At 45.2% G+C, this 26,155-nt stretch overlaps 1 protein-coding gene across 2 annotated transcripts in view; it reads left to right on the top strand.

The window, feature by feature from the left end:
* LOC126521192 (intermembrane lipid transfer protein VPS13A-like) overlaps positions 1-26,155 on the top strand; it is an 820,642-nt gene that overhangs the window by 177,127 nt on the left and 617,360 nt on the right. For both annotated transcript variants that reach the window (XM_050169804.3, XM_055065737.2), the window contains 5 exons: positions 5,594-5,672; positions 9,093-9,180; positions 9,245-9,362; positions 9,424-9,598; positions 18,486-18,615. In XM_050169804.3, coding sequence (XP_050025761.2) covers positions 5,594-5,672; positions 9,093-9,180; positions 9,245-9,362; positions 9,424-9,598; positions 18,486-18,615 — 590 coding nt within the window. The remainder of the gene's footprint in view (positions 1-5,593; positions 5,673-9,092; positions 9,181-9,244; positions 9,363-9,423; positions 9,599-18,485; positions 18,616-26,155) is intronic.

The following is a 26,155-nucleotide window of genomic DNA, read 5'->3' as shown; positions in this document are numbered from 1 at the left end:
CATTGGCACCCGCTTTTTGATATCTGCCATTAGTTCGGCAACAGTAATGAACATTGCGATACCTAATAGCTGTTCCACTAGTGTGCTTGAAGAACTGACCGTTGAATAGAAACGTGGTTGAGAGGCAGAATTCTAATAAACGACAGATGTCATTAACAGAAAGAGGAGTGTGGTCATTCAGCATGGAGTCACATTCAGGTGAACTGCATGTCACACAAACTGTGACGGGCACAGGCAAACTAGTGAATAGTAAAACCACATCCAAAGATTCCATGCAGTTGTTTTTGTCCAGACTCATTGGAAGCCAGTTCCACGACATGTCCTGAGTGGCGAATATAGGTTTCTGTTTTTATGGTGAGTGGAGCAATAGTGGGAAGGTAGGTTGATAGGGCTTGTAGGGGTGACGATGGGAAATCTACTATAGGCCGTAGAGGAATCCCCATTTTTGGGAATCTTGGGGAGACAATAGAAGCTTGGGGCATAGCCATTCCTACCTATCAGCCTCAAGTAGAGAGCTTTAAATTTAGGATGTTACTTGAAAATTTACGAGAAAATTTTGTTCATTTGGGTTTGGGGGTTTGTGATGGTGGATCTTACTTGATCTTGCTGTATGCAAGCATGCAACTACACAGGTACTAAGAAAACAGACATTCGCTCTTCCAAACCGCAACGTCTTCATGCTCCTCACATTTTCCTGTTGTGCAGAAGTACAAAAAGTTGGTATGGGTTTATTTTTATTGTAATGATGCCACAGAAAGTTAAAGCCCAGCCACACGTGCAGTGTCAGTGTTGGCATCATCATATGCCTCAACAAATGTCTGATTGTGAAAAAAAGCTAGTGTTATCTGTGATTGTTGAAAAAAAAGAAAGGAGGAGAATTCTGGTTTCACTGGCGATGGCTCTCACCTGAATAACGGCCTACAAAGTGGGTGTAATAAAAAGGAAAAGTAAAGAGTGACTAATTGTTATATTTGCAGCATTTACAATAGCGACTTTAAGTGCAATTTACTTATATACGTGCAGGGCACGTAATGAGTGAATGTCATCTAGTGGGAAGAATAGACCATTGTGCTGACGGGACATTGTGGACATAGTGCGAGATTCCAGCAATTCGCGGAGTCCGCACTTTAATTAAACCCGGTGCCTGACCAAGTCAGTATTAGCTCCCACGTTTCGGAAGGTTCCTTGTTCACAATGCAGCAAACTAGGGTCGTAGTCAGTTTATATGCATAGCATGTGACGAAGAGAGCAAAGATAAGCTTGGGGCATGGTGCTATCCATCCGGTTGATAGTACTAGGTGTTGCCTATATCAGTAGAGATTCGAGCAGAAGCTGCATTGTCTCATTCTTCTCTTTTGCAATAATTGATGCATCGTCCCAGTTGATTGTGTGATTACACTTTTGCACATGTTATGTGAATCAGTGTCGTGCTTGTGCTCTTGAAATCTTAGTGTGAAATTCCTGGTTTCGCCAATGTGATAGAAATTGCAGTTTTTGCAAAGTATTCCGCATATAACACCACTGAATTCGTCATCAGCCCAGGACAATGCCTGACATATGCCCGGCACGTACAGGATGCTGGTGCGGTTTCGGTGAAGTCTGTGGGGATGCGTGACTCTCACGCCTCCCCTGAGATCTAGTTTTCCCGCATAGCTCGTCTCCTGCAGGGCGGCTTCGCCCGTCGCGTGACCTGGCGCCTGCGGCGGTCGGAGTGGTTGAAGCGCAGTGCGAGAGATGGCGCTAGTGTTGCGCTGCAGCGGGGTTACTTGGGCGCCGGGAAACAGGCGCTTGGTCTTTCCCGGCGGGTCGGCGAACAGTGTGGACATTCCGCGCGCGCTGCAACCATGCTTCTGCGAGCGTGCCACCTTCGAACGTGCCACCATTCGCGTGACCGTACACGCGTTGGGATCCAGCATGGGGGCGAACATATTCGCTCGCAATGCGGTCGCGGTAAGTCGGACTTCTAGATTTGTCGCGCGCCCATCGGCATGTTTTGGGGATAGCAACTCGGCTAGCAGGCATTGATCTATGAAAGGTGCAATAAATGCCCTTGTGACTGTTTGCACTACTGTGTTGTCGTTCCTTTGTCCCAAGAGTACGGAGGAGAAACCCGTATTTATTTATTTATTATTTATTTATTATTACCTCAAAGGCCCCAACGTGGGGTATTACATGAGGGATGGGTGGCCACTTCAGTGGAATATGGACTCAATGGCAGCCTTGAAATGATGTGGATTGGAGTGGTGCACGGCGTCGGCGGGAAGGTCATTCCAGTCCCGGGCAGTCTTCACAAAGAAAATCTCCCACATCTGGCTGCCCAACGTGGACCTCTTGGGGCATCGGACGATAATTTTAAGTGTTGCTTCGTTCAAGACCTTTGAACCGAAGCGTAGGCCTAGGGTGAATTTTGATCGCTAGCATCGGCGGCGTGCTTTCTTGAGCGAGGCGACGGAGGCTGTAGTGTGTTTGAACATGTCAACATGCTAAGCCATTTCGCAAGTGTTTTTTTTTAATGGCATTCGTTGGTACGAGAGCCACGTGGTCTGCATCCTGGGAGAGCGAGGCTCAGCGCCCGCGGAGCAGTGGAAAGCCTGAAGCGAATGAGTACAGAAGCCTCGTGGGTGGTCCGAATTTCTTATGTAAATAGCTTCTTCTATCTCTTTGACTCGGATGAAGTCGCGGCTCTGGAAGCCGGGTGGCCGCGGGCCACGGGTGCCACTACGGGCTGACTGGTATTGCGGCCTGGCACCGGGCGCTCCGACACCGTCTGGGATGGTGGGCGCCGTCAACTCGGATGCTTTGTGCACCGAGCGGAGTAGGACCACCTCACAGAGCTAACGTCTCCTCGCGGCTGCCTGTTTTGCGCCCATTTTGGGTGTTGTTTTTGGATGCCGGTTGTTGTCAGGGTAGCGACGATTTAGGCCTAAGGCTTTACGAAGCTGCCTGTCGCACGTGGAGGGACACAACCCGGTGGACCGTGGCGTTGAGGTGTTGCACTTTGCGTCCTTCATTCTATTTATCCTCACACGAATTGAAATTACTCGTTCGGCTCAAGGAAGCGAGCTTCGTTCACTTGAGCTTAGCATCTGAGTAGCTGCCCGATCTTTTGCTAGCCGAGTTGAACATCGTACCACGTGGGCGATGCGCATGCAGAATTCCTCTCCCTTGCATTACTGTAGTGTTTGCCGAGTGTGTTGAGTCTACGCAGCGTCATTGGAGTCACCCCGGGCGATGGTGATGCGGTGGCCAGTTCGGCGCAGCGACTTCGGCGGCCTCCTGCATCCAGCTCACAACCCTCGGCGGCGGACAAAGGAGCCAGCGGTCACCGACAGCTACGGCGGCTCTTGCCAGCAGGGTGCGTCGGCGCGAGCGACACTTGCTCGTACCGACTACTGCGTCGTCGTTTCCCGAGTCCTGGCCTGGAATCGTGCCGTCTTGTCTGCAAAGCTGCTGCGGTGACCGGCGGACGCCAGCGGTGTACCCCAAGGACAGTCGGCTCGCATGTTATGGACAGCGTGTGGACATTTCCGCGGCGCGGCCACTGTTGCATGTACCACCTTGTTCGCGAAGCACGTGTTGATGTTAGACTGTGTGAAATGTTTCGCCGGAATATGTAGTGATTTAAGGTTGAGGGGATGTGGGGATGCGTGACTCTCACGCCTCCCCTGAGATCTAGTTTTCCCGCATAGCTCGTCTCCTGCAGGGCGCCTTCGCCCGTCGCGTGACCTGGCGCCCGCGGCGGTCGGAGTGGTTGAAGCGCAGTGCGAGAGATGGCGCTAGTGTTGCGCTGCGGCGGGGTTACTTGGGCGCCGGGAGACAGGCGCTTGGTCTTTCCCAGCGGGTCGGCGAACAGCGTGGACATTCCGCGCGCGCTGCGACCATGCTTCTGCGAGACTGTCTCGCGTGGCTGCCTTCGAACGTGCCACCATTCGCGTGACCGTACACGCGTTGGGATCCAGCATGGGGGCGAACATATTCGCTCGCAATGCAGTCGCGGTAAGTCGGACTTCTAGATTTGTCGCGCGCCCGTCGGCATGTTTTGGGGATAGCAACTCGGCTAGCAGGCATTGATCTATGAAAGGTGCAATAAATGCCCTTGTGACTGTTTGCACTACTGTGTTGTCGTTCCTTTGTCCCAAGAGTACGGAGGAGAAACCCGTATCTCCCACAAGCCTTTGACCTTGTGGCCGGTTCTTTTCTATCTTCTTGGCTATGAATGCAGCGAGATAACTGTTCCGAGAAAGTTTTTGGCGTATAACCTTCAGTTTCCGATGCCTTGCTTCGTCACTGGAGCACATGTGTCACACGGTTTGCAAGGGACGACACAACAGATGTCTTGCGGCCAACCGGGTTGCAGGATGCGTAGTCGAGGTAGCGACCCGTGTGAGTTGCCTTTCGGTAAATGGAAAAGGACAAACTGCCACCAGAACAGCACACTAGTACGTCAAGAAAAGGCAGTTTTCCATCTTCTTATTCGATGGTGTATGGCTGCTTCTGTAGCATTCAGACGTTGCAGAAACTGGTCGACGTCGTCCTTTCAGAGAATGCAAAAGCAATCATAAGGTAGTGTACGAAAGCTTTCGGTGTGGGAGTGGAGGTAGCAAGAACTTTTTCTTACAGTGTTTCCATGACAAGATTTGCCATTGTTATCGATATTGATGCACCCATGGCAGTTCCTTACTTCTGCATATTGTCACATGGTAGTGATGGTGAAGAAGGCAGCAAGACTTTGATTGAAAAGACTAGTGTTTTATTGGGCGACCGTGTGCCCTCAAAAGCAGGCTACACTCAAAGAATGATAGCGGCGAATACACTAGGCGATCGTCAAAAATCTGATGAGTGGGTCAAGCACGTTGGCTTTTATACATCAGTCGTCGAATGTTCCAATGTAATCGCTGAGACCCGCGTGCCTTCCACAAAGTTCTACATTATTCGCTTCGCGCACACATGCAATCAGATTACACAAGGTTCAGTCGCAGACAGCAGATGGAACCATCGATAAAATTCCAGAAACTTCCGATACATGCAGGCGCGTCCTGCGCTGTATGATAACAACTGTTTAGCGGTGAAACGTGTTGACCGATAAAGACAAGTACACGTGTCAATATATACCTTGGAATTATAGGTAAAGTATGTGTTACTCAAACAAAACTGAACAAGCTCACATATCTCACTTGGATCTAGAAGTGTCCTGGTGTATAGCAACACTGCCACCTTGTCAGTCCTCGCACTTTCTTATTATTTTGTAACGCATGCACAGTCCAGTCAAGTACACAATTGTGTAGCAATGTCTTGATAGCGTTCATGTGCCGGCTTTGGAAAAGTAAGAAATATTCAACCTCTGTAACATTATTGACAGTGCCACAGTTGCCTTTCTCATTTATTCTAACCTTGTCATGTTTCAGTGCAACCTTTATGCCATTAGCCCTGTCTAGACCACAGCTTTGCTCTTATTTTGACAGCTTCTCTCAGGAAGTTTTGGGTTGTAGAAACAGTCCAAGCATGTGGCTACATGTCAGTGTTATATTGCTTGTTGGAGTGCTGGTAACAGTGGGAGGAGCACTTCTTTGATGCATGTTTGTTCCCCTTATAGGAGTGGTAACATCCTTCTGATTGACATGGGGAAGCTAAGCTTCAAGAGCGACCTCCAGAGTGATTCTCTTCTGCTTGAGGTGGGCACTCCTTATGCACAAGGTGTCCCAACAGCATTGTTCTCATGCTCGAAATTGTTAAAGCTAGCTTGTGACTGCAGCTGATGAGTCGTTGTCAGGGTTTTTGACATGAGCATGCTCATAATAGTGCTGTGTATCACATTGGAGTTGTAACAGGTAAAGATTTTAGTTTGCAGAGGTTACAGCCAGAATGTTTTTTCACTCAATGTCTACGATGACTTGTTGGCAGAAGTGGAAGATTCTGCTGTCTGTTCTGTACATTTGTACTGAAGAAAGTGCAAACTGTTTTGTCTTGGATTTGTCTTGTATTAATGTGAAGAATGTAAATGCATAAATTAGTTGAAGCATAACATACTTCACAAGGGCACATCTCTTGTGTGGTCCCAGAAAATATTGTGGTGGTTATCTCACAGGAGTACCAACCCCTGTGGGGCTACTGAGCCTCAAGGCCACATCAGCTGTTGCTTTGCGTAATCTATTGCGCTGCTATGCGTGCACCCATGACCTACAAAAGGGTGCCGAGTGCTGTGCAGCAAGAAAACACAGTACAGAAGACTTCCGTTAATTCGACTCCAGCTAATTTGACTTTTTGGTTAATTTGATCTTGACCAAAGGTCCTAACCAGCGCCCGTGCATTTCTGTGGGCCCAAACGTCCGTTGTTACCATACTAAAAATTGGCCTTCGCCGCATAATTCAAACCTAATCAGTCTGCTTGAAAGCACCTGACCCCTACGGCGTTCCCAATAGTGACCCCTTTACTGGCAGCGTCTCTCGTGACAGTACTTGGGGAACAGTGAATGCGGTGAACAGACGTCATCTCCCGTGGAAAACTGCTATTTTCAGCCTGCCCTACAAAGATCTTAAAGTGATAATGCTAGCTCATAATGTCTGGTTACAGTATTTACCAATTTTTAATATGCGCCTTATTTTCTTTGAAGAAAATTTAACCATATACTGCGTTCGCTGTGTTTGTATGCTTTGCCGCATAACATGGCTGTATTGCAGCGAGGCTGACCAGGAAACCGGCCACCACTGTACAACACATATTAGATCCTTGCCCATTTTTCTTGCAAAAAAAGTCGGGTGTGTGTTAGATTTCTACTTTGTGTAGGAGCTTTAATATTGTCTCTACATTGGTTTTCTACTTTGGATTTATAGGAAGCAGCCGCTCATTTGATTCTGGGGAGTGTCAGAATTGAGCAAATAGTGCCAAATGAATGAGCGGGAGTGCTTTGACATTTTTTTTCTGTGCATCTTGTTTAATTCAATCAATTTCGCCGGTCCCATCAGGGTTGAATTAATGGAAGGCGTCTGTGTTGCCATAAGTCAATGGAAACAGGTTTATTTGTTTTTTGCGGCATGCAATCCTGCACAGCACCCAATCCCGGGGCAGCAGAGGAAGCAAAAAGGCTCCCATGCCAAGGCGTTGCTGCTAGCACATTGAAGTTACTGTACATGCTACCAAATGTAGCAGAGTTGTGCGAGAGTCTACCATCTTTCGATGCAATTTTGTGCGGTAAGGCCACCTCTCGTTTGCACAGGGGCGGTCGTTCAAAGCAGTCATCCAAAACGACGATTTGATTATGAGGCACATTTGTGCACTTGTTGCAGTAATCAATGAATGTGCTGTTGCATGCAACGTGATATTTACTGTATTACTGTAATACTCTATTACTGTATTGATCAGGCATTTGCTTGAAGTTAGCCTTCAAGGAGATGCAAAGAACATTATGGTAATTGTTATTTATAGAAATTCCAGCAAAACAGCATATTCCATTCTAAAATGCCCAGTTCACAGCTCGGTTAGAAAAGTAGAGCTAATTGCAAGTACTTTTGTTCATGATTACTAGCCACGCACAATGAGAACTTGTAGTACAATTTTGGCATGCAGTACAGCATACTGTACTCGCACACATTGCTCAGAAATGCAGTTTTTATTGGTGACCACCGAAGTTATGTGGCTAGTTGCATCTGCTATGCACCAAATAGAAATTGTGGTGTTTCACATAGTGGAAGGATGAGGATTATTTTGAGCATCTGGGGTTCTTGAAAAAGCCTGAAAGCTCTACACCAGAATTGCGGTATGCGAAAGTTCTTGCATTCCACCTCCATTGGAATGCAGGTTTTGTGGTGTGCAATAATTACAAACTCTTCTGCTCATCCTTTATTCCACACATCACACAGGTAATGCGAAACAACTTTTTTTTTATTACGCCACAACAGCAGGAAGCCACCGCACTGCACAATCAACAGTGGCCTTGATAGCCTAGTTTTGGAAACAGTTCCAAATCTACTGAGCAAACAAATTGCAGTTATTAAAGCATGTGAGCACCAGCAGAAATTAACAGGTGTTTTGCAGTTTGCTATGATGTTAAACATTTGAGCACTTTTATTGCAGCATGAAATAAACTCAAGTTTTAGATTTCTAGAAACGAGCGATCGAGCGACAACACCGAGCGATCTGTTCAAGTGACTGCCCGTTTTGTCGCTCGAAGCCGTCGCCCGTCACCGTCGCGCGCAATATTGCTCTCGTGGAGTTTGAACTTAACGCCGAACTCCTCAGAGAAACGCAAGCTCTCGAAATTTTCCATGACCGTCTCAGCAAAACAGCACCAAACTACTCTGCACCATGCTTCGTGTGTAGCGACAGCAGTCAATCCGGACGAACACCATTGTTGATGTCACGAGGCGCCTAACCAATCACAGGCGGAAACGAGGCGTGCGAGCTGGGCATGTCTGCTGCTGCACTTTTCATCGAAATAAAATATGTTTGCGCTTTCTTTCGCTCAATTTCGATGCGATATTCGAATTTAGAGGGTTGGAAACCACGACGTACTGCTCTTCACTAATTTTTTCTGGAAAAGCTTTCAGCTTCCCTTTAAAGGAAAGCAACGCAAGTCTCCTCAAGCAAAACGAATATGGGAGACTGAAAGGATAGATTTTTAGGAACAGCCAACAGTCAGCGAAACCAAGTATAGCGGAAATGAACTGTATATTTAAAGGTGAGGGTTAAATTTCTGGTAGAATTTGTGTTTGTAATGAAGGAAATGGCTCATAAAAGTAAGTTCTATCTAATCTGAGCATGCAGTTATCACAGCTGAGTTCAAATAATAATTCAGGCTGAAGATGGTTTTATTTGAGAGTCCTAAAAGAGTGGTAAAAGAAAAAAGCAATGTAACAAATTTTGAATAAATATATTGCATCTTGTGTGAAATATTGTTGCTATTACTGGTGTATTTATGGCCTCAGATACCTCGCATATGCTATAACTGGCAGAATAGTTTGAGATGGCCCGACCAGTGCCCTTGTGTTTCTAGAATAATTGCAAGCAAGCAAGTCTATCATAACTTGCGTAGAACTTAGATTAAAGAGTCGCAAATTGAGGTCCTTGTACATGCTGGAAATGTGGTGTGTTTCAGGAAGCCACCAGTATGGAGATTGAGGAGAAGCTGTACGACCGGTTCAGCATCTGCCTCTCGGATGTCCAGCTGCTCTTTGCAGACTCAGGTGGGGCCTTGTTTGACACAGGTGAAATTAAGCCTGGGGAACAACGGATGCTGCATTACTGCAGGGGACGAGTGGAGGATGGCTCGTCTGCTTCCCGAGTCGGACATGCACCTACTGCCCAAGGTCAAGGTGCAGGTTCTTTTCTCAAACAGTGTCAAGCCAGACTATCAATTCCTGCCCAGGTGAGGGCATCTGCCCTGTGTGAGCTTCGAGGATGTATTCACCTGGTCAAACCTCATGCAGGCACAAGCTGAACGTGTCTGTTTCCAGCCTGAAGCTGAACCTGTCAGACAGGCGACTGAGCCTCCTTGTGGAGTTTGCCCGCCATTTTCCCCTGCCTCATTTGTTGATATCTGAAGACACTGTCGATGGCTTCGGCAGGGAACACTGGGAGGAGTTGGTGTGCGATGCCTTCAGGGTGAGGCTTTCTGCCACTAGAGACTTAGGACATTATTGAGGAAAGGAGAGAGGAAGTTGTTCAGCAGGTGCATTGTTGGCTTGCAGCCAAAGGTTCACAAGTGCATTCACTTTTGGTTAAGGTGCCAGTGTGCTTGGCGATGGGTCTGGCTGCACCACATTTTGCTTTCAGACTTGGATTGGATATCAAGCATGAAGCACTTTTAGCGTAAAACCTTACTGTTTGCCCAGCTTTTAAGATGCAGAAAGAAGCAAATGAGTCTTTCAACTGCCCAATAAGCAGTAAAAGATGTTTCTTATGTCCACCAAAAAACGTTTTTTACATTGAGGCAGTGTTAATCGGCCACTCTGCTGGGGTTAAGACATGTGGCTTGCATGCTATGGTGGAGAATAACGTGTCAATTTCTTTTTTCATGCATACCACCTACATGAGATGCTGTTGCTGCATTGTCTTTATGTGTTTATGAAATGGTTTTTATATTGCATTAGAGGAAGTTTCTCAGGCAGGGTTTTGTCCTTTCTGTAGCCAAGCGAAAAGATTATCCCTTGGCCAAGTTTACACAAAGAGCCAAGGACTGATAGTTCAACAAAGATTACTGTGCAAAGTTGATTGACTCGTTTATTTATTACCGGTACCGACTATACTGCAGTAATTCCTGCCATTCTATCAAAGCTATCTTTACCATTAACAGCACTGTAGTGGAAAGCTAGTCTGCTTTGTCACCTGTTCATGTGGCTAAATCTGTCCTCTTCACTCTGATATTCAAGTAATTTCTTAGTGTAGGAACGTTGTTAAGAGACAACAAGGCCTTCAGTTCTATGCTGAACATGTGGTTGGAGTGCCAAAGCATAAAGTCCTATCTTTATTATTTTAGCTCCACTATCACAGAAAGCAGTAAGACAGACTGAGACGGTTGATCAATGCCAGTGGTCAATGCCAGACATAGGCATCCTCATGTGGGGGAGTGAGGTGAGGATCGCCTTCAAAAATATTGATGAGGGTGAATTGAGGGGGAAGGCAGACGTGAGGTGAGGCTGAGGAAAGGTGCAGTGATGATGCGAGGTTAAATGAGGAAAAGGTGATTCATATTGTTACAGAAAAGTCGCTCAAATTGTATGCGTAGTGGGTTTAAAGTCTAAAGTTTTGAAGTGTGCTGGCAGGAAGGCACTCTAGCGCAGATGTACATCGAAGCCACTTTCAACTGATTAAAGTCATAAATGGCTGTTGATGTTAGCTGTAGCTAACTCTATTGAAAGCTGTAGCTACTGAAAGCAGCAATGAGAGCTGGAGGAGTGAAGGTGGCTTTTTGGCATTGCTCCAAGATGATTTTTTTCGCTGATCACCACTGGTCAGCGTACTCATTTATCCGGAGTAAACAACCTGGAATTTACCTTTTCTTGGTCTAATTGAATGGACAAAAAGAGTCTGAGGAATTTTGGGCACTGATAGCGTTTGTTGACATATGAACTAAAGGAAACATCAAGCTGAAGAAAAGACATGTCGATAATATAGCTAGAGCTCGTCCACCGTACAACCAAAACTTGTTTGTTTTATTCTTAAGCTCGCACATGGTAACAGCAGTCGAGCAACATTATTTAAAGCAAACATTCAGCTTAAGTGTTTTGGCTCCATCTCCACAATGTCAAGCTGTTGCACTAATTCTCAAGAATAAGCATGGGGACTTGCACTGGCGGGTGTGGTGCGGGAAAGTGTGATGGTACACACGCACTTATACACACTACCATGGAGCATTTCAAAGCTGCTGGTTTGGCAGTGAAGCATCCTTGTCCAGAAGGACCGTCTGGCACAGCAGCGCATAGTGGCATTGGTGGGCATTACATTAATATAATTGGAGGATTTTGTGGCAAATGGGCATTGCAGCACCACCTCGAGGTGTTGCATCGTCTAGTTTTCTGGCTGCATGGGTCCTGGGTATGTCAATGAAGTAGAGCGACGAAGCTGGGGCAGACATGTCTGATGATGTTGTGGTGAAGGCGAGCAAGCATAACCGCGGTCAGCAGCAGAGGCATTGGAAGCGCCATGGAAACGGCATGATATAGCTTTGGGATGAAGTGGAGGGATTCCAAAGTTGTTTCGGGGCGAAAGCGTCCAACGACTGGGGCTGTGACGGGAGACGTGACCAGTTCGACTGCAGCAGAATGGCTCGTTGTCTGGTGTGTGTCATTCAGGTGGATTATGATAACTGGAAGTAAAGTGTGGGCTGTAGTAGGGCATGGTCATAGGAGGAGACATTCTGGCGTTGGGGCAGTTAACAGAGCAAGTGGTGGGGAAGCCCAAGTTGGCAACTTCCTGGTGAACCACGGGCTGTGCATACTCTCGTGCATAGTCTTTGATAAATTATTAGTGTTGTAATCCCTCTGCATTCCTTATATATTCATCATTAGCCTATTTTTATGTCCACTGTAGGGTGAAGGCCTCTCTTTGCGATCTCCAATTACCCCTGTCTTGCTCGAACTAATTCCAACTTGTGCCTGTGAATTTCTTAATTTCATCACCCCACCTAGTTTTCTGCCGTCCTCGACTGTGCTTCCCTTCTCTTGGCACCAATCTGTAACTGTAATGGCCCACTGGTTATGCATCCTATGCACTACGTGGTCTGACCAGCTCCATTGTTCTTTTTTTTTTTTGTGGTATTGTCAATTAGAATATCAGCTATCCCCGTTTGCTCTCTTCCTGTCTCTTAACGTTACGCCTAACATTTCTCGTTTCATCTCTCCTTGCACGGTCTTTAACCCTTTGAGGGCCAATTTTTTTCACCATATGCGACCACCCAGGGTCGATTTATTTTATTGCAGATTTGAATTCTTCTTAGGGACTTATTTCGAAAGAAATTTACCATAATTTTTCTAGGGTGACCGTAAAGTGAGAAAAAAATATTTTGCGTTCGTATATATGCACTCTTCATTCATGAATAACAACAATAAAAAAGGAAATAAACTTATAAGAATGAAAAATTTGATGCATTGTTATAGTTCAAGGCTTTGAAAATACGCACACGAGAATATTTCGCAAGACTCATATGTTCCTGCTCTAACACTAATATGTACATCTATAGCGTAATTGAACTGTGTAGGTGCGCGCACTCAAGAAAACTGTGATTGTGTGCCCATCAAAAAACCAAAACATATGACAAACTTCCGCTAATTTTCATCCTATCGCCAACCGGAGGCAACTAGTTTTCGCGAGTCAAAAAAAAAAAAAAGCAGCAGCGGATACGCATGCACAGCGGCATCCTTTCTATGCGCATCCCTGTGGGCACTAAACGAGCGAAAAACAGGCGGTCGCCCTTTGAGCGATTAGTAACAAGATTGCCATCAGTTTTGCAAGTGCAAGAAGCCGAAGCCGCCTGCGGAACAAAACCCAAACCACCGCCCACCCGCGCAGGAGCGAACTTGCCGGACTAATTCCTGGCGCCGTATATTTACGTCATTGACCCTCAAAGGGTTGACTTCTTCTCGAGCTTCTTTCAACCTCCAAGTTGCTGCCCCATATGTTAGCGCCGGCAGATTTTCAGTGATTGTACACCTATTCCCTTCTTTTCAGTGATAGTGGTAAGTTCCCAGTCAGGACCTGGCAATGCCTGCTGTATGCACATCAACCCATTTTTATTCTGTAAATTTCCTTCTCTTAATCAAGGTCCCTTGTGAGTAATTGACCTAGATAAATGTACTCCTTCGCATACTCTAAGAGGCTGACTGGTGATCCTGAACTCTTGTTCCCTTGCCAGGCTATTGGTAATTATCTTTGTATTCTGCATATTAATCTTCAGTGCCACTCTTACACTTGATCTGTTAAGGTCCTCAATCATTTGTTGTAATTCATCCCCAGTGTTGATGAACCGGACAATGTCACCTGCAGACCGAAGGTTGCTGAGATATTTGCTGTTGATCCTCACTCCTAAGCCTTCCCAGTTTAATAGCTTGAATACTTCTTCCAACCATGTAGTGAATAGCATTGTAGCGATTGTGTCTTCTTGCCAGACCCCTTTCTTCATAGGTGTCTCTACTTTTCTTTTGGAGAACAAAGGCAGCGGTGAAATCTTTGTAGATATTTCCAAAGACATTAACATATGCGTCCTGTACTCCTTGATTATGTAATGCCTCTATGACTACTGATATCTCTACTGAATCAAGTGACTTTTCATTATCTGTGAAAGCCATATAAAGAGGTTGATTGTACCCTGCAGATTTCTTGATTACCCAATTTTTGACATTTATGTTATCTATTGTAGAGCATCCCTTCCTGAAGTCAGCCTGTTCTCTTGGTTGACTGAAGTGTTGCCCTTATTCTATTGGAAATTATCTTAGTGAATATTTTGTACCATACTGAAAGTAAGCTGATGGGGCTATAATTTTTCAATTTTTTAACGTCTCCCTTTTTGTGGGCTAGCATAATGTTAGCATTCTTCCAGTACTCTGGAACACTTGAAGTCTCTCACATTGTGTATTTAGGACCGCAAGCTTTTCAAACATATCTCCTCTATCTTTATTTAAATCAACTGTTATTCCATCCTCTCCTGCCACTCTTTCTCGTATCATGTCTTGCAAGGCCCTTCTGACCTCATTGCTTGTTATAGGAGGAGTTTCTGTATTCTGTTCATTACTGTTTCTAATAGAGGTATCTTGACTTCGCTGGGTACTGTACAGGTCAGTATAGAATTCTTCCACTGCTTTTACTATACCTTTGAGATTGCTGATGATATTACCCTGCTTATCTTTCAGTGCATACATCTTGGTTTGTCCTATGCCAAGTTTTCTTCGTGATTTCATGTTGCGTCCATATTTTGTGGCTTCTTCAGTCTTTCTCACGTTATAATTTCGAATATCACTTATTTTCGCCTTGTTGATCAGTTTTGACAGTTCCGCAAATTCTATCTGATCTCTTGAGTTGGACACATTCATTCTTTGTCATTTTATTAGGTCCTTTGTTACTTGGGAGAGCTTACCTACTGGTTGCCTTGGTGCTTTACCTCCCACTTCAAACGTTGCTTCTGAAGGCAGCCTAGTTACAGTTTTATTCATTACCTCTATGTCATCTTCATCTCTCTGTCTGAAGCTGCATATTTGTTTGCAAGCACCAGCCTAAATTTGTCTGCTTTTAAGCTTACAGTATCTAGGTTGGCCTGTTTCTTCTTGACTAATTTTGCTCTTTCTCCTGTCATATTGAGGGAAATCCTTGACCTCACTAACCTATGATCACTGCACTTTATCCTACCTAACACTTCTACGTTCTTCACTATTTTGGGATTGGCAAAGAGTATGAAATCTATTTAATTTCTTGTTTCTCCATTATTGCTTTTCCAGGTTCAATTCCTGTTGCTACACTTCTTAAAACAGGTATTATAATTATTCGTAGCTTATTCCTTTCCACAAATCCTACCAACACCTCTACTCTGGTGTTCCTAGAATCCTTGTCATAGTTGCCAATTGCGCGTTCACCAGCCTGTTTTTTGCCCACTTTTGCATTGCAGTTGCCCATGACTACGGTATGCTGAGTTTTCACTTGCACTTTTCTCATCGCTAATTCAACATCTTCATAAAACTGTTCTATTTGTTCATCATCGAGACTGGAGATTGGAGCATTGGCTTGTACTACCTTTATTCTATACCTGTTATTCAGCTTTATTATGACTACTGCTACCCTCTCATTAATGCTGTAGAATTTGTCAATGTTTTCCGCCATATCCTTATGGATTAGGAATCCTACCCCGTATTGTTTCTTATCTGGAAGTCCTCTGTAGCAGAGTATGGGGCCATGAGACAGCACTGTATAAACCTCACCAGTTCTAACCTCACTAAGACCAGTAATATCCCACGCAATGCCTGATAGTTACTCAAATAGTCCTGCTAAGCTGGCTTGACTCGAGAGGGTTCATGTGTTAAATGTTGCCAGGTTCACTTTCCAGTGGCAGCCTATTCTGGTCTCAAGATTCTTAGCACCCTCTTCCGCGTCGCAAGTCTGACCGCCGGCTTGGTCAGGTTCTCCACAGCCGCTGGGGACTGAGGGCCATGGGTTAATTGTAGGAGTCATGAAGAAGGTAGTGAACGAATACAGCACCAGGGAGGTTTTTTCCTGTTCTGGTGAGGGAGTGTCCTTGTTGAAAACTATTCAGCTTTCCTAACTTGGTTGCATCTGGACTAGTATAGCCCCACCTGCTCTCCACATTATTTTTTTTCCGGTGTCAGGCACCATTCCAAGCTTGGAGATGTAGTGTGCTGGAGGAGGATTCAAACTTACGACCTTTAGCCTGGTGTTCTAGTTCTGCTCCAGGCCACCACCTCAGTCACATCGATACAAATGGAAGACTTCTTTAAAAAAAAAGAATAAAAGATTTGAATTTGACTGTAGCAACCGAGCTACCGATAGCTCAGTCAGATAACCCTGGTTATGACTTAAGGTGGTGAGGCCTCCTTAAGGCGCAGAAGACCAGCCCAGAGGATCCTACATGCCTAAAAGCTGACTTGAATTATCCCTGATAGACAGATTTTTCTGGTCGCTATATGTAGCACTCTGTTATTTAACTCTGTTATTTATTCACTCCATTCCACTGTCTGGCTGCGTTGAGAGGCGTGGGAGATAAAAAGGTCCGAAAATATTTTCAGATGGTTCTAACGTCGTGGTTCTGAGCTGCACGTAAGCAGGTGACCGTGAAAGCGGCTAGGTACACTAGACATTTCAACAAGCTTGAACAGTGATTAAATGAGAAGGGGAAAAACATTGTCAGAGCGGGTCACTGTGCTCACCCGAAAAGCACGAGCCACGTGTGCATGGTGACACATCCAGCTGCTTACTGGCGCGTCTAGCTGCCACAGGCATTGAAGAAGCCTTTTCAGACCCAGTCGCTAATCATTCGGGAATGTTATGCCTCCTATTAGCTACAGCAAATGCATCTGTCAACTAGAGGCGGGGCAGTCAGTCAGACGGGGTTTGTACACTTCGTGCAGGGGAACAATTACGCAATAAATGATTACCAGAAGTCATGCGCCTCATTGAGAGCTGAAGTGAATATATAAGCCTAGTATGAAGGTATTTTTGTCATTGATATGTTCAGTTCATAAAAAAGTCAAAGTTCATGAGGCCGGTGGGCCAAGGAGACGTCTCATTGAGTGAGTCCGAGTAAACCCAGCTGAGTAGAAATTTACTTAGTTTGAGTCTGAGTCATCCGGCTGAGTACAATTCTGGCGAGTTTGAGTCCGAGTGACACCGGCTGAGTATAATTTTGGTGAGTCTTGGTTCGAGTGAGCCCAGCTGAGTATAGATCTGGTGAGTTTGAATCCTAGTGAGCCTGACAGAGTAGAATTTCGGTGAGTCTGAGTCCAAACGAACTCAAAGCAAAAAATATAATTTGTGAGTGAGTATGAGTGAACTCCGTTTATTTTGCCGTCCTATGGTCAAGTGGCTAAAAGCAAAGCAATGTGGCACACTTTGGCAATAGAGATGGCACTAGACAATCAGTGTTTTGGACTTAGCTTGTGGGTCGAGCGTATGGCTTATTTAAAATTGTAGGAAACGTAAGGTAAGAGAAGGATGGTAGCCATTTCAGGGTGAGGGAGGGCAAACAAGTTTGTTATAGATGGAGACGAGGGTGGAGGGAGGTCAAAATTTTAAATGTGAGGGTGAGGCGAGGACAGTACCTGCGTTATGAGGGTGAGGGAGGAGATAAAAAAATGAGAGCATTTGCACACCTCCGGTCAGGACAGAGCAGTGCACTGGGTGTGTTCAAGACGCCTGCAGAAATAAATTGCAGTAAATTGCATTGAAGTCGATCACTTTTTTGTTTCAACCACTCAGCACTGAACAACACTGAACTTCGTTTCCTATATTCCATCTTGATTATTTCTGTGAAGAGCAGGCAGCCTTCTCTTCTATTCCTCTCTCTTTAGTTGTATATATGCTTTCTAATTTCAACACTATGCGAACTATTCATTATATTAACAGGTGTAAGTGGGCAAATCACATAAAAGGATGCACGCTCATTTGAGAGGTTGTGGGGTCACAGTACTTCGTTTGGTACTTACATGCACCTGCCTGTGCCCGAGTGTTCGATGTGATTGGAGTGTGAATGGAGATGATGCAGCTGATGTAAGCGTTGCGAAGCAGGAGTCTCTCGAAAAGAGGAAGCACGCTTATGGTGGGCACCTTAGTTTCTGGCATAATTTTCACTTGTGGAGAAATGCTACTAGCAGAAACCATTAAGTGGCTGTGCATGAGCAAAAGCAATAGATTGCGTACTCCTGTTGACCTTTTCAGGACTGAGCAAGTGTTGCACAGCTGGCATGTCTTGCATCGACGCTTGTAAACCGAACTAGCTGGTTTGCAAAGAACAACTCTGGTGCATCTGCTAGATTCTGGGTTTGGTTTATCTCATTATTTTAAAAAGTTACACCGTCAACAAATGGGTAACAAAGGGCCCACTTGTCCCTGGGGTAATCACCAGAAGCAGCAAGCTGCACTGAAATGCTTTTACAGTAGTCGGGGAGCATTCCTTGTCAGGAAGAGCACAGTAGTCAAGTGCTGAATGAGCCCAGTGAAAAACAAATGCACAGTAACATTGTTTCATGATGGAGAGAGAAATGGGACAGATGAACAATGCTTGCCTTTGTTCCATTCACATTGTTACCTGGCTTTCTAGTATGAGCCTTGGCTCAATAGAGCAAAATATGTTGCTTACTGGCAAAGCAAAACAGTTCTTTTTATGTCTGCAGAAACTTTAAGCTGTGCTCTTACAGGATATTTGTCATCTACATTCTTTTGTAAGACAGTCTCGTGCTTGCGTTCATGGTAGTGCAATACTTGAATGACGCTGTTCACATTGATTGATGATATTGAGGAAAACCTGCTAGTCTCCTGTCATGTTATTTTCTAGGCTGGTGAAGACACAAAGACCGAACCCACAACTGAGGAATTGAAGCTCATCAAGCAGCACGTCATTCAAGCTCCTCTCGTTGCTGTGTTGAGCAAGCCATCACGATCGTCAACTCAGCTTTCTATTGCTGGTATGCATCCAATCATTTCTGGTCTGTTTCTTCCAGCACACATTTATAGCTTGATTAGTCTTATCAAAATTTGTGTATAGCACACTCCTAGCCATCTGTGGGACAGCAGTGTTGTAGCCTTACCGCAAACTATGAATGTTGATGTTGCTCTTGTGAATTGTGCCCTGAAACAAGTGATCTCTAGAGGCCACTTTGTGCTAATTTCATATCATCATCATCATCATCATCATCATCAGCCTGGTTATGCCCACTGCAGGGCAAAGGCCTCTCCCATACTTCTCCAACTACCCCGGTCATGTACTAATTGTGGCCATGTTGTCCCTGCAAACTTCTTAATCTCATCCGCCCACCTAACTTTCTGCCGCCCTCTGCTACGCTTTCCTTCCCTTGGAATCTATTCCGTAACTCTTAATGACCATCGGTTATCTTCCCTCCTCATTACGTGTCCTGCCCATGCCCATTTCTTTTTCTTGATTTGAACTAAGATATCATTAACTCGCGTTTGTTTTCTCACCAAATCTGCTCTTTTCTTATCCCTTAACGTTACACCTATCATTCTTCTTTCCATAGCTCGTTGCATCGTCCTCAATTTAAGTAGAACTCTTTTCGTAATCCTCCAGGTTTCTGCCCCGTACATGAGTACTGGTAAGACACAGCTGTTATAAACTTTTCTCTTGAGGGATAATGGCAACCTGCTGTTCATGATCTGAGAATGCCTGCCAAACGCACCCCAGCCCATTCTTATTCTTCTGATTATTTCAGTCTCATGATCCGGATCCGCAGTCACTACCTGTCCTAAGTAGATGTATTCCTTTACCACTTCCAGTGCCTCACTACCTATTGTAAACTGCTGTTCCCTTCCGAGACTGTTAAACATTACTTTAGTTTTTTGCAGATTAATTTTTAGACCCACCCTTCGGCTTTGCCTCGCCAGGTCAGTGAGCATGCATTGCGGTTGGTCCCCTGAGTTACTAAGCAAGGCAATATCATCAGCGAATCGCAAGTTACTAAGGTATTCTCCATTAACTCTTATCCCCAATTCTTCCCAATTCAGGTCTCTGAATACCTCCTGTAAACACGCTGTGAATAGCATCGGAGAGATCGTATCTCCCTGCCTGACGCCTTTCTTTATTGGGATTTTGTTGCTTTCTTTATGGAGGACTACGGTGGCTGTGGAGCCGCTATAGATATCTTTCAGTATTTTTACATACGGCTTATCTACACCCTGATTCCGTAATGCCTCCATGACTGCTGAGGTTTCGACTGAATCAAACGCTTTCTCGTAATCAATGAAAGCTATATATAAAGGTTGATTATATTCCGCACATTTTTCTATCACCTGATTGATAGTGTGAATATGGTCTATTGTTGAGTAGCCTTTACGAAATCCTGCCTGGTCCTTTGGTTGACAGAAGTCTAAGGTGTTCCTGATTCTATTTGCAATTACCTTAGTAAATACTTTGTAGGCAACGGACAGTAAACTGATCGGTCTATAATTTTTCAAGTCTTTGGCATCCCCTTTCTTATGGATTAGGATTATGTTAGCGTTTTTCCAAGATTCCGGTACGCTCGAAGTCCTGAGGCATTGCGTATACAGGGTGGCCAGTTTCTCTAGAACAATCTGCCCACCATCCTTCAACAAATCTGCTGTTACCTGATCCTCCCCAGCTGCCTTCCCCCTTTGCATAGCTCCCAAGGCTTTCTTTACTTCTTCCGGTGTTACCTGTGGGATTTCGAATTCCTCTAGACTATTCTCTCTTCCATTATCGTCGTGGGTGCCACTGGTACTGTATAAATCTCTATAGAACTCCTCAGCCACTTGAACTATCTCATCCATATTAGTAATGATATTGCCGGCTTTGTCTCTTAACGCATACCTCTGATTCTTGCCAATTCCTAGTTTCTTCTTCACTGCTTTTAGGCTTCCTCCGTTCCTGAGAGCATGTTCAATTCTATCCATATTATACTTCCTTATTTCAGCTGTCTTACGCTTGTTGATTAACTTCGAAAGTTCTGCCAGTTCTATTCTAGCTGTAGGGTTAGAGGCTTTCATACATTGGCATTTCTTGATCAGATCTTTCGTCTCCTGCGATAGCTTACTGGTATCCTGTCTAACGGAGTTACCACCGACTTCTATCGCACACTCCTTAATGATGCCCACAAGATTGCCGTTCATTGCTTCAACACTAAGGTCCTCTTCCTGATTTAAAGCCGAATACCTGTTCTGTAGCTTGATCTGGAATTCCTCTATTTTCCCTCTTACCGCTAACTCATTGATCGGCTTCTTGTGTACCAGTTTCTTCCGTTCCCTCCTCAGGTCTAGGCTAATTCGAGTTCTTACCATCCTATGGTCACTGCAGCTCACCTTGCTGAGCACGTCCACATATTGTATGATGCCAGGGTTAGCGCAGAGTATGAAGTCTATTTCATTTCTAGTCTCGCCGTTTGGGCTCCTCCACGTCCACTTTCGGCAATCTCTCTTGTGGAAGAAGGTATTCATTATCCGCATATTATTCTGTTCCGCAAACCCTACTAATAGCTCTCCCCTGCTATTCCTAGTGCCTATGCCATATTCCCCCACTGCCTTGTCTCCAGCCTGCTTCTTGCCTACCTTGGCATTGAAGTCGCCCATCAGTATAGCGTATTTTGTTTTGACTTTACCCATCGCCGATTCCACGTCTTCATAGAAGCTTTCGACTTCCTGGTCATCATGACTGGATGTAGGGGCGTAGACCTGTATAACCTTCATTGTGTACCTCTTAATAAGTTCCACAACAAGACATGCCACCCTCTCGTTAATGCTATAGAATTCCTGTATGTTACCAGCTATATTCTTATTAATCAGGAATCCGACTCCTAGTTCTCGTCTCTCCGCTATGCCCCGGTAGCCCATGACGTGCCCGCTTTTTAGCACTGTATATGCTTCTGTTGGCCTCCTAACTTCACTGAGCCCTATTATATCCCATTTACTGCACTCTAATTCCTCCAATAGCACTGCTAGACTCGCATCACTAGATAACGTTCTAGCGTTAAACGTTGCCAGGTTCATATTCCAATGGCGGCCTGTCCGGAGCCAGGGATTCTTAGCACCCTCTGCAGCGTCGCAGGTCTGACCGCCGCCGTGGTCAGTTGCTTCGCAGCTGCTGGGGACTGAGGGCCAGGGTTTGATTGTTGTGTTCATATAGGAGGTTGTGGCCAAGTACGGCACCAGGGTGGCCAATCCTGCTCTGGTGAGGGAGTGCGTTACCAGTTCTGGTCACCGGGATCAGGCCACACTCCAGGCCTCTTTATGCAATTTTATCAACACACGCATTTTCTTTTTTTTTAATCCGGTGGAAAATTGCGCGGCACCGGGATTCGAACCACGGACCTCTTGCACGCGAGGTGGATGTTCTACCTCTACGCCACCGCTGCACCCCAGGCACAGGCACAAAGGTGATGGTGTGGATATTAAACATACAAGTACTAGTTGTGTGCTAGAAGCTGTTGCAAGGCAATATATATATATTTTTTTTCAGTTCGCAGTTGCTGAAATGAGGAGCTAATGGTTCTGTTTTGCTGTCAGTGGCATGCACTGCATGGGGAAGGTGAAATGAGGTTGTTCTCAAGTATTTTCTAGTTACTGACAGGGCACTTCACAAAGAGCTATCTGGAGTGCCAACTGGTCACTTAGTAATATGCTCACATTTACTGATAACAATCTACTGACGTGCTGCACTGATGAAACTAGGGTAAACTTGTTTACCGCAATGCACCAGAACAGTATTTACGCAGAGCATTCACTATTCGATTCGATTATATTCGAGAATTCACACAACCTTTCTGATTGTGAAGACTCTTTTGATGAAATGCTTTAAGCCTTATCATTGTTCTACTGTAGAGAGTTTTCAGGCTTGAACACAATGAATGATGGCAGCATGCTACTGTGAAATAAGGTGCTCGAACACAAGGAAAGGACGAAGACGACATTGGACAAATGCAGCTAACAGCCGTTTATTTCACACAATCATTGAGTATGTATATGTGCTGGTATCAGTAAGTCAAAACATGGCACATGTAAGATATTGCAAGGCATTCATAAAAGAACAGGAAAGGGTTCAGTTCGCTTCTTTACTCGCATGTATGCTGTCGAAACCTTTTATCTTTGTTTCTCCGAATAAACATAGCCTCATCCCCAGTGGGTAGAATTGATGACGCACTATGGCCCATGTTGTCACGAATCTCGAAGTGAAGGCTGCGATAATTTCCCTTTCTCTTGTATCTCTTTATCGGGAAATGGTGCTCGTGCACCGCTGTGGTTGCTTAGTGGCGTTGGTGCTGGGCTGCTAAGCACGAGGTTGCGGGATCAAATCCCAGGCATGGCGGTTGCATTTTGATGGGGATGAAATGCGAAAACACCGCCCGTGTACTTAGATTTAGATGAACGTTAAAGAACCCCAGGTGGTCAAAATTTCTGCAGTCCCCACTACGGCGTACCTCATAATCAGATCATGGTTTTGGCACGTAAAACGCCATAATTTAATTTTTTAATGCTCCTGCATTCAAAATTTTATTGGCACTCAGATGTGCTGCAGCGTGTAGCAATGTTTCCGTAAGGCCTGATTTGCTTACAGTTATGATTATGTTCACCTAAGCATCTTGCATCTTGCAGTTTGTCCTATATGCTATATTCCACAGGAAAGTGGAACACAGTAAACTATTTCTTCATCGCATGCCACAAATTTTTTAACAAGCTTCACATCATACCCATTGGGTTAGATTTCTGGTTGCTTTTGTTAGCTCAATGACAAAGGCCAATTAATTTGTTAGGTGTCGTGAAAACCATAGGAATGCTGTGTCTGCTTGTAATCTGTTTTAGTCCATGAGACACATTATGAATGTATGGTGTTATGATAGGCTGCTCTTTTGATTTTCAGATTGCAACCTCATCTGTACTCTGTTTATTGCTGATTTTCTTTAAAGCTTTTCAGCCAAGGATGTGATCAAGGCATTAGGCATAGCGCGCTTGTTCGGTGGCTTCGTCGTCCTTTCTTTATGTCCAAGCACCTTATTTCACAGTAGTGTGCTGCAATGATTCAACATGTACACCCAACTAGCCCCAACCTTAGCTCTTCTATCAGACTTGAACATTGCACTGTTATGTGTTATTCTCAGTTACGTGGTCACATGAAGCACACAGAAAAGTGTGCATCAATCCTGTGCTTTTTGCACATGCTTCACGTGAAGTGTGAGCGTTTTGGGCTGTTCCGTGGTTCCCACTTTGAGGCTTTTGTGTTTGATACATGGGTGATGTGGCACCAAACTTATCTGTTTTATCGCAGATACATTGGAGTAGAAATGTCTGATCACTTAAGGCTTGAGTGACCCTGTGACACAGCTTGCAAATTGTGCTTGTACACTCTGCCATTTGCATGTCATTTCCTAGCAATATTGTAGCAGTGCTAAGCAGAAGAACTTGTGAAAATATTGTTCCAAAAATCTTTTTTGGGGAATGCCTCACATCCACCCACGGAACATTTGTCATTGTCATTAAACTGTAATACAGTAGTCGTCTGTTGATTTGATTTGCATGTTAATTCGAACCCTACTGGAAGTCCTGGTCTACCAAATACATTTCTATGGGACCAACCTTTCGTTATATTGATCCAGAAATTAGCCTTCGCTGGATAATTCGAACTTGGTGTGTCATCGCGCACTTGCCCAACCTCAATAATGACCGCACTTAGTGACGCCCCTTGTGGCAGTGTCCATCTGGGAGCTAATTAGGGTACAGTGAATGCATCGGACATGCGTCCTCTCTCGTTGCGAATGGCTATTTACGGCCTACCCCAGGAACATTTTTAAGCAATACTTGTAGCTTACAGAGAATTTTTACCGCATCCATCCAATTCTGAAGCGTTTTTTTTTTTTGCCCAAGAAAATTTGTTCATAAATTGCTTGGGCAGTGCAATTCGATACAAAACCAAAAGAGCGCTCGCGGCATTCAACTGTCAGAGCCCGCCTAACCAATGTCATTGCCATTGCCATCACAAGATGGTGGCAAACATGGTGTGGTGACAAATGTGCATGGCGTCAAAACAAGCTTTCTCGCATAGATGACAGTTACAACATGCTGCTTTCAGTTTGATTACGAAATTTCTCTCAAATGATAAATTATTTTACGTGGTCAGCTGGTGGCAGCGAGTCGCATCATATTGACGGAATGATGTGGGGCTTCCGCACCGCGGGACGGCGCGTGCAAAGGTCGGTGCCATGAAAGACGATGAAGCGCGTGAGCTGCACATTTTTCTCCTGGCCCGGCATAAAACAGAAGCGTATATTTTGTAAGACTCCGTCTTCAATCTACGTTACAGTTTTCTGGTGGAGGTGCGGGGTACGTGCTACCACTCCCAGACCGAACACCGCCTACAAGCCCAGTACAAAGTCCGGTCGAGCTAACTCCAGTTCACGTACGGACAAGCCGTCGACTTCAAGGACTGCCACCTGAGCACGAGCCTCTACCCAACCGAGTCATAAGGATGAGCACCTCAGTTCCGTCTTCTTCCTCAACCGCACCGACCGAGGTCATCCTTAACCAGCCGCGAATCCCCATATCCTTCCATGGGCGCACTTTCGAAGATGTTGAGGACTGGCTCGATGACTTTGAGCGTAAGAAACAGTCCGCAAATTCATTCACGAGACTCAGTAGACGGTCTTTCTGATGGTCTGGCAGAGCAGCGTTAACGTGAACCCGTTCTCTTAGGCTGGGTAACTCAGATTGCTGAGACGATGCGATTTCCAATGTGGCAATGTCAGTAACATCAAGGATTTTGCGAAGAAATGCGATTGTGGTTCCTCGCGGTACATGCCGATATTTGTTGCTAAAGTTTGTTAGCAAGACGACTGAACATTTGTTGCGCACCTGAAGAAGCCCTCTCCCTATGCTAATGTGGCGCTCAAGAAGCAGAGGGATGTTTGCCTCCGCAATTCCTTCAGCGTCGTCCTCCATGTCGCATCGGACAAGGGTAAGCACGCTGCTCTTGGGTGGTAACATGACATGATCGTAAGCTACGCGAAGCACGATCTCACGGTCGTTGCCATTGCTGTTCGCTATGGCTTGCATAGTAGCGAAGCTGACTCTGGACTCTTCCAAGTCGATGATGGCACCATTCGCCTGAAGGAAATCTATGCCGAGTATAAGGTCCTTTGAACATTCAGAAAGAATGACGAAGTCACCGATGTACATGAAGCCCCGAATGTTGACTCGTGCTGTGCACCGGTCCATTGGAGTTTTGAGGTCCTCGCATAGTCCTTGAGGGCAAAGTAGGCGTTGTGTAGCTTGCGCTCTGGAGTCCAGCCATTGAATTCTGCGACACTATCATCCAAAGTACGGCGCACGTCGATCACAAAGCACCGCATTATAACGGACAAGTGCGCACGTCCTGTTCGTCAGCATCCTTACAGAGTGTCTCCAGTGAAAAGGGAAGTGATCAAGCATCAGGTAAAGAGATGCTCCAAGACGACATGATCCAGCCGTCCACAAGCCCGTGGGCCTCCCCTG

Source organism: Dermacentor andersoni, chromosome 6 (assembly GCF_023375885.2).
Source record: "Dermacentor andersoni chromosome 6, qqDerAnde1_hic_scaffold, whole genome shotgun sequence".
Classification (NCBI taxonomy): domain Eukaryota; kingdom Metazoa; phylum Arthropoda; class Arachnida; order Ixodida; family Ixodidae; genus Dermacentor; species Dermacentor andersoni.
This window is presented reverse-complemented; position numbering and strand designations above follow the sequence as displayed.